Source organism: Galeopterus variegatus, unplaced genomic scaffold (assembly GCF_000696425.1).
Source record: "Galeopterus variegatus unplaced genomic scaffold, G_variegatus-3.0.2 Scaffold534, whole genome shotgun sequence".
Classification (NCBI taxonomy): Eukaryota; Metazoa; Chordata; class Mammalia; order Dermoptera; family Cynocephalidae; genus Galeopterus; species Galeopterus variegatus.
In genome coordinates this window covers 47756-56977 of record NW_007726645.1, presented here as the reverse complement: position 1 = coordinate 56977, position 9222 = coordinate 47756, and the positions used below count along the sequence as shown (strand labels likewise).

General features: G+C 37.0%; 1 protein-coding gene across 2 annotated transcripts in view; it reads right to left on the bottom strand.

The window, feature by feature from the left end:
* Positions 1–6121, bottom strand: part of CACNB2 (calcium channel, voltage-dependent, beta 2 subunit) — a 233055-nt gene extending 226934 nt beyond the window's left edge. Inside the window, exon 1 of one of the 2 annotated variants that reach the window (XM_008569811.1) lies at positions 5470–6121. In XM_008569811.1, coding sequence (XP_008568033.1) covers positions 5470–5517 — 48 coding nt within the window. In that variant the 5' untranslated portion in view covers positions 5518–6121. The remainder of the gene's footprint in view (positions 1–5469) is intronic. The other variant, XM_008569813.1, reaches the window with a different exon arrangement.
* Between the last annotated feature and the right edge of the window lie 3101 nt (positions 6122–9222).

The window sequence follows — 9222 nt, the reverse complement described above, 5'->3', positions numbered from 1 at the left end:
AAAAAGAAAAAAAAAATTAGTACCTTAATGGCACCTTAAAAATTTGAAGGGTCAAGTTAAGGATTGTTATACGGACAAAGTTAAAAGCCACCAAAAACACATGCAGTCCCAAATCTGAAAAGTCAGCAATTCCTTGCCAAAATACATATATAAATTTGACTTTAAAAAACACAGGTTTTAAAATGTTCTTTCAAATATCATCCTTAAGAACATTTTAAGATGTATCTGGAAAAGTTCCAAGTGATTAAAGGTTATATATATTTAAATATATATGTGTGTGTGTGTGTGTGTGTGTGTGTGTGTGTGTGTGTGTGTGTGTGTAAAGCACTATGCATAGGAATCTTAATCCTTTATTCATGGAGAAACAAAATTGATGCCACCAAAAACTTTAGAAAATCATTTACCATGAAAAGATATTTTCCAAAGCATATATAATAAGTGTGTAGCTGACACTTATTTTAACTAGTGAGATAATTCTGATAATTTGGAAAAAGTACGAATTGAGTGAAAAACTATAATTCAAAAATGTATATTACCTAAATTCTACTAACCAGAAATCTCTATTAACTGGCACTTCAGCACTTCTCAAGTTCAATGATAATTAATTTTTATACTCAGAAGCACTACGAAATGTTCTTGTTAATTAAATTTAATTATAATCCAATTATTTAAACTTAGAAATACATTCCAAACAAGATGAAAACACTGTACATGGAAAAGAATAAATTTCAGTTTGAATCTCAGCTTGAACACCATCAGACTCTGTGGCCTTTGGCAGTACAGTTTTATTTCTCTGATTTGAAGTTTTCTCATGTATAAAATGGTAATATCAGCACTAGTCTTGCCTACCCATAATGGTTGCTTTAACATCAAATGAAACAATGGGCATAAACGTATTTTGTAAACTCTGAAAAACCATGCAAATGTGCATGAAGTAATCATAACAATCAGAGTTTAACTAGAGCACTGAATTGCTTAACTTATTCTATGTATACAAAAGTAATATCATTTAGTGATCTCACTATTTTTAAATGCTCTACAAGTTCAAAGGTGATTATATGCCAAGGAAAGTGCGATCTTATAAGAAATCAGTAATATATGGACTAAGTCACTCTCCACCACCTAACTCATTTATCAAAGCTTTTCCAGACAGTATATTAAGCAACTAACACTGGCAGCAACTAAGTCAAAAGCAATCACCTACCATTTCCCCTTTTTCTATCCCTACTACTCTCTTTATGGTAGTTGACTGACAAGGGGGGAAAGCAATTTCATATATATATATATATAAATGTTAGAATTTGGTTCCTCTGTCTCTGATTTCATTTAACAGCAGCTACTGATTTTTGAAAAACTATGTATCAGACAATATGTAGGTGGTGACAGACTTTATTTCATTTTAACTCTCAAAACGAACCTTCCAAATTTTACTGTTATCTTGATTATACCAGGAATCATGGAAAGATTTGTATTATCTTTTAATTCCATTTTTCCACAAATTTTTTGAAGTAGCCCTGTATAGATGGAAAAAAAACTGAGGTCAAAACCAGGAAAGAATTCCACACTGTCATATATTAAATAAGTCATAACATCATATAATTTTATTATGCTAATCACCAGTTGCTCTTCTCAGTCACTTCTTTTTTTTTTTGAACAAAAGTGCCTTAAGAGACAGATAACCTAATAGAAAAAGAACCAAGAGACTTGAACAGGCACTTCACAAAAGAAGATATCCAAATGGCCAATAAATGTATGAAAAGGTACTCGACACCATCAGTCACCAGGGAAATGGAAGTAAAACCATTTTGGGATATTTCTACACACTTGCCAGACTGGCTAAAATGAGAAAGGTACCAAGTCTAGGTGAGTCACTGCTGATGGGAGTGTCCATTGATTGAATGCTTTGGAAACGTGATTACCAGAATTTACCTAAGCTGAATATATTCATACCCTATGATTTGGCAATCTCATTCCTAAATTTACAGCCAACATAAATGCATACATAAACATTCACAATATGGCATCCCATAGCTGTTTAAAACAGGACTATTTATAATAGCTCCAAACTGGAAACTACCCAAATGCCCACCAATAGTAGAATAGATAATTAAATCACGGTATTCTCACATAATAGGATACTATACAGCCACGAGAATAAGCAAGCTGCAACGACAGCTCCATGCAACCACGTGGATTCATCTCACAAAGAAAGTGTGTATCCTATATAAGTCCATTTGTATAAAATTCAGAAGGAAGAAAAACGAATCCGTGATGTTAGAAGTCAGATTAGTGGGTACACTGGGGGAGAGAGGTGCAATTGGAGGAAGTATAAGGGTGCTGACCATACTTGCTTTCTTGATTTGGGTGTTGGTTACACAGGCATGTTCGCCTTGAGAACATCCCTCCAGCTCAATAATGAACAATTTCTGCACTCACTTTTCCACTTGTGTGTTATAATTCAATAAAATAGTTATCATCAGTCTCCGTTCCCCAAAGCATCCCAATGTCAATACTTTAGAAGTGTTTTACAGAAATGCACACAGAGCTTACTATGTTTATATATCCCTTTAAATATGAGTATTTATTCAGCTGACAGATTTTCATGTCATTTAATAAAATAGCAAGGCAGTTTAGGTAAACATAGGACTTATTTCTGAGTTATAAGGCTGGGTTCTTATAAAATAATTGTTAGGTATAAACACAGTAATGAGGACTAGGTCTTGAAAATAAACAGTAGTGTTGAAAAGGGAGGCTTATGCACTGAGTCTTATGGAGAAAAACAGGGCTACAGCTGCTCACAGAACAGTTTTTGAATATGAAGGCAATGTTGAACAGGTATGGAGGGAGTCTGATAAAAGCAACAGCTATGAAAGGTAAAAACCTGGAATGAAGAACTATGGCATACGCACACAACTTTCATTGAAACCCACATAACTTTCACATTCTTTCTTTCTTCAGACAACATTAGAGCAGGAGGAATCCTTAAGAAAGCTGTCAAACTGGGAAAAGAAAGGTATAGCTTTCATTGAAACCCACGTAACTTTCACATTCTTTCTTTCTTGAGACAACATTAGAGCAGGAGGAATCCTTAAGAAAGCTGTCAAACTGGGAAAAGAAAGGTATAAGAACTAGTGCAGGACACACACAAGGGTACTTCAAAAAGTTTGAGGAAGGATTTGTATTATCTTTTCATTTTATTTTTCCATGAACTTTTTGAAGTATCCTTGTATGTCAATTGATTTCTATATGACACCTAACATATATACCCTATATATAAGTATATCTAATAGGTATCTAACACATATACGTACGTATTTACAATTTGGAACTTAGTACTGGTTTGATCTGAATTATCATTGTCATCCCCCCAAATTAACAATAGATTGGAGAAAGGCCACCAGGACCATCCATCTGAGGCCACAAGGCCCTACCCACTAGTGCTACACAGGGGAGTGGGCTGCCCTGTGTCGTGTTGTTGACCTGGCTATTCAGTGAGTAATTTCATACTGTCATCTGCTTTGCAGGCAAATTAGAGGTCTCACTCACAGATATATGCATAGTGGGTTCTTTTTCTCCAAAGAAATGAAGTATGTTTCAGGTTTTACATGCCCACAGGTCTGAGCTGCCCATCTATAAAGATAACTGCAATTCATATATCAAACTGTCAAAGAGGTTAAAACAGCATGCAGCAGGTGGGCTATAGGTTAGAGTTCCCAAGAGATAAATGTTCTAAAATAAAGGAAAATTTATTACTACTGACCAAGGCATATGAATTTCTTTTACCTTTAAAATACATTTGTGCTATATATTTTGGGTATATAAAATACAAAAATACAGGGTAAAAAAGTACAAGAATTAGCAGACGAACCAAATCTCCATATCATTCAGTCAAGACTTTCAAAAATACAGATTATGCTGTCTCTTCTTTCTATTTACTTATATGTTCAATGTTAGGAAAATAAGTAGGATAAAAATTATTGCTTTGTTTGAGGCCTTATTTCAGAGTTCCTCTATTTAATAGGCATACATGACCACAGATTTCTTCTAATTCACCATACAAGAATAAACAGAAATACATAAAGCAATAAAATTCTGTCTTCATTATTCTATAAAAATACAGATTTTTAATTTCAAATTATTTTAATTTTTAATTCAATATTTTGTTTATGTAGATAATTTTACACTCTAAAAAGTTTGTAACACATTCCCAAATCTTATTAAAAAGCAATTTTTTTTTTCTATTGGAAAAAAACCATGTATCCCTGCAGATGTCGTCTTTAGAAATCTTGACTGGCTACCTCACTACCACATTACTCCTGACATGTCAACTGTTGCATTCAAAAGACAAATAGCACCACATATATAACAATTACAAAACCCTTTCAATTAAAGGGGCACTTAATGCTTTTAATTATTTAATAAAATTAAATATTCTCTTTAAGATTTGCTAGGAGTAGAGTTATCCCTTTCCCACTCTCCCACCCCCAGTCTCCAACTTTATTATTTAGATCACATCAGATTTTGACCTTGTTTGTCCTGGAAGTCTCACATATAGCCCTTCTGGTGGCCAATTTTCCAAGGTCACAGATTTCTTTACATTATATCCTTAAGGTATTGTTCAGCTTTCTTTGTCAATTTCCTATTTGTTTTGCAGCCAGGCATCTCAAAGCAGTGTTAAGCCATTCAGCACTGCAGTTTGGCCAGCCTGCATAAACCTCCTGTTCTCTTTCACATCACTCCCTGAAAATAAAGCGGCAAGCACTTGCTTGGAGCTTGTCGGCGAGCGTGCTGCAGAGCATATTTCAATTAGCATCCAATCATTTTAAGTAGTGATACTCCAGTACTTGTGTGAGCCTGACTTGTAGAATTTAATACTCAGACAGCCATTTTGCAAAACACAGCAGGTCTATGAAATAAGGGCTATTTCAGTGAAAAAGTCACAGGATGAAAAAGCTGTTGTAAAGGCTGGCGTTGCTCCAACAGCTGTGTCATCCATCAAACGATTACCATCTACTATTTTTCTGAAGCTGTTCAAAAAAGGATTTAGCATCAGCCTCTGTGGCTATCATTAATTTGACAAACTCTGTGGCATTTTTCTCTAGAAATGATTTTTTTCCATGCCATAATTCAGAGATGAAAACAAGACCACTTTAAGAGGTAAAAGAGAATATCAACTGGTTTGAACTGATACAGATCTCTGAGACAACAGACTTCCCAAACAAATCCCTGTGCAAGTGATTTCCAACCTCATCAAAGTAACGTGGCACAAAAGAGATATAAAAACATCTCTGGAAAAAATCTCAGAAGCTCATGTGCCTCAGGTGCCTTGAAAACTCGTGGCACCAAATGACGGATTGTCTGGTTGGTTCAGCACAGGGATTCAAAACACCTGAAAGAGGCAACATGCACCAGACAGACACGAATTGTATTTTCAGCTCCTAGCCGTAATTGACAGCAAGAGAAACTTACATAGGACACCCGTACTCGCCGGCGATGCACCAGCCCGCAGCACTGCATGAAGAGGGGGCAGAACGCAGTCAGCGCGTGGCTTCACCGAGCTGCTCTGTGCCTTTTCTTCTTGTCACAGCTACTGTCCATTTCTTCCCACCTTCTACTTCCAGGTAAGAGGCACTGATGGGCAAGTCAACACTTAGCTTCTGCCTCCTAGGTAGTTTCTGACAAAAACCACCGTTCCTGCAGGCATGCCAAAACTTTGTTCTCCCTGTTTCTTTTTTGTCGGGTGATTTGAGATCTTCTTCTTCACAGGGTTGCCTTTTTGCAAAAATCTACAAAAAGTAGCATTTATTTTCCTGAAGGAACTATTATTGCTAACACATAGTTATGACTGTCCAAATCATTGGAGTTTCTTGGCAACGTTTTTACAGGAGCCATTCTCAACTCAGGAGGTTTTCAAACATCAGAGAATCTTGCATTTCACGACCCTGCAGTATTCTGCTTTTGAAACGAGGAGGCCTACTCCTGCTGCTGTTTATGTGACTGCTTCTGAGAACGCTGCTGCTCTCGCGGCTGCTAGGCTATTCGTGCCTTCCTCTCAAGGCACAGACTGGTAACAGCATCCTTGATTCAGTGTTACCTCTGTAACATTTTGGGCATATCTGATTTGCTATTTCCCTCTCCTCCTCTCACCCTGAAAAATGACTGAGTCGAGACTTTAATTCACTCTGGATTCCTAGCACTACAGAATCACCCTCCAAATTGTCAGATGCTCTGTCCTGCAGTATGTATTTCACATGAATTCTAAGAAGCATTGCTGGAGTGGCCTCAGGACCTGACTCACTCAACCACTACGACTGCACAGCTTTTTGTGCTCACTGCCAAATATTCATTTTCTACGTTAAAGCACATTTAATAAACATAACTCTGGCAAGCGAATTTGATCAAAGTCGGACGTCATTGCTAATTAGATAATATATCACCTATGATTTAGACACAGTAAACTAAATAAGTCAACCTTGAAAGCCCGAGAGCTTACAAATCAATACTCCTCGTGTGCTGTTATTTACATCATTCCCTAAAGACACAGTTTTGAGACTGAGCTGACCCTAACATTTGTCCCAAAAGGCCTTGTACATGTCACACCTAAAAAGATGAATCATTAAGGCATTTGGGGATCCAACTATTAATCTGTATGATACGAACCATTCTAATAAGCAATGATTCACCTAACCTTTTAGTGTGTGATAGCTACTGATCCAAATTTGCCCCCACGCCCAGTTCACTCCATATACTGTTGCCACTTAAGAAGGCATAGTAATTATTTCATGTCACAGATTGAAATCAACCACCATTATGCTCTTTAGTCCCATGGAAAATGAAAGCCTATTAATTCTCAACACTTTACCAATATTTTAAAAAATCTATGATTTAATGTAACAACTATATTAATATTAATAGTCTAATTGGCTATTAGAGCTGAAGACACTTCCTGCCTTAGTTCAATCTTTTTATTTGACTGATAAAGTAACTGAGGCCCAAAATGGTTAAGTGTTTTGTCTATTAGTAATATAATCAATAGTACAAGTAACACCCATAATTTATAGAATTTGAATAATCTGTAGAAATTCTATGGCTTTATCATATACTAATTAATCCTCCATGTATTTGAAGATCCAAAAGGGAAATAGTAGATAAAAGATAGACAGGAAAGAAGGATATTTTTGTGATTCAATCAGAAACCTAGAGTAAAAGAAAATTTCTGAATTACACTGCAAATTGGCTATTGAAGTAAGTCTTGGAAAAAACTCAACATTTTCTGGACTATACAAGATATATTCCAAGTACGTAGGATTTCAATTTGAATTTTTAAAGAAACTTTTGTGAAAAAATATAGTAAATAATACAAGAGAACACAAAATTCAAATTCAAGTTTTTTCTTAAGGCCTCTTTATTGCCTCAACTACCACACAATTACAAGGATAACTGAACAGAAATAAGGAATAAAAATTACCTCAGTTAGAATGAGATGGAAACACTGGGGAAATGATCTATCTCTTCTATGATTTTGAATTTGATTTGAAATTCACTGAGCTTTTTGTCAACTATGATATTTTTATACACAATATGAGATAGATTCCCCAGGTCATTAGAGATTCTACCCACCTTGTCATTTGAGAATCCCCGAAAGGATGCCAAGCACTAACTAATTTGACTCAGCAAACATTTATTGAGCACCTTCTATTTGCTCAGCACTGTGCTGAGGGGCTGGGGACGAGAAATGAATAAAATACAGTCCACATATGCCTGTAAGCACTTGTGACACAACAGAGGAAAGAGAACACAGTGTCTAAGTGCATGGGAACACCGAGAACTTAACTCCTCACTGTCCCTGGGAGGAACACTGAAGACTTCACAAAAGTTGGGGACATCTGGGCTAGCCTTTGCAGAATGGGTAGAATTGCATCCAGTGGAGAATGGGGACAGAAAGAGTCCCAGGCAACAGGGCAACAAATGCAGAGAAACAGAAGATGACACACAGCATAGACACAGAATAAATTCTGTTTATATAGAATGTGCAAGAAGATTGTACAGAGATTAAAAGTTCATGGTACGTTCAGACAACAGGGTTATACCCAAAGTCCTCAAACTAAACCGAGTTCTCCCCCAAATTCATTCTTTATTATCTCTCTATCCCTATCACTTAGCACAATAACCGACACATGTAGGCATGACAACGTTTCATAGTTGTCCCCTCATTACCCATTCTCTCCCTCTTCTATAGTAACAGAAGTGGACACTGACTGCTGGATTAAGGCAGATATTCCAGCCACCCTTGCAACTTGGATGACTCTGTGACTAGATTCTGACCAATGGGACAGAAGCAGAAATGGCTTGTGCCAACACCCTAGTCAAGTCCTCAGACAGAATGGAGCATGTCTCCCCCAGTTCTTCTTCCCTTTCTTCGTAACAGAAGTGGACACTGACTGCTGGATTAAGGAAGATATTCCAGCCACCCTTGCAACTTGGATGACTCTGTGACTAGATTCTGACCAATGGGACAGAAGCAGAAATGGCTTGTGCCATCACCCTAGTCAAGTCCTCAGACAGAATGGAGCATGTCTCCCCCAGTTCTTCTTCCCTTTCTTGCTGGCCTGAGAGCTGGGATAGCATTTATGATGAGAAGAAAACTGCACACTCAGGACAGAGCAACAAGATAGAGCCTGCATCAGCCCTACTGTGCTTCAGTGGGCACTGTAACACGAAAGGGAAATAAAGTCCTATGCTCTTGACGTAGCTTTTATGTTAACCTCAGTTATAGAAGCCACGCCTGTATTTTAAAAGTATCCCAAAATATTTCTCAAGTGAATAATTAATTCACAGAATTTAAGTCTGTGGAGGAGGTGGGAGAGTAAGACAGGGGAAAGAGAAAAGAGAAGAGTGCACCGGAGGATCAGGAGCCCGGGCTGGGACGAGGCTGTGAATCACCCTAAACACCATGGCCAAGAGTTTCATGCTTACCTGGTAGGACATATAGAATTAATGGAGCTTTTAAATGAGAGAATACCTGTTGTTGTATTAAGGAGTAGGAAACAATCTCCAGACTGTTTGGTCTAAAAGAAATGGTCAAATAGTTCCATCTCAGTAAGAAATTTGAAGCTTTTGAGCTTCTATACTTGGCTGTAATAAATGTCCAACTACTCAATAATCAAATCAAATAAAGTCAATAAAACCAGCTACTTGGTTCATATATCTAAATTACAAACC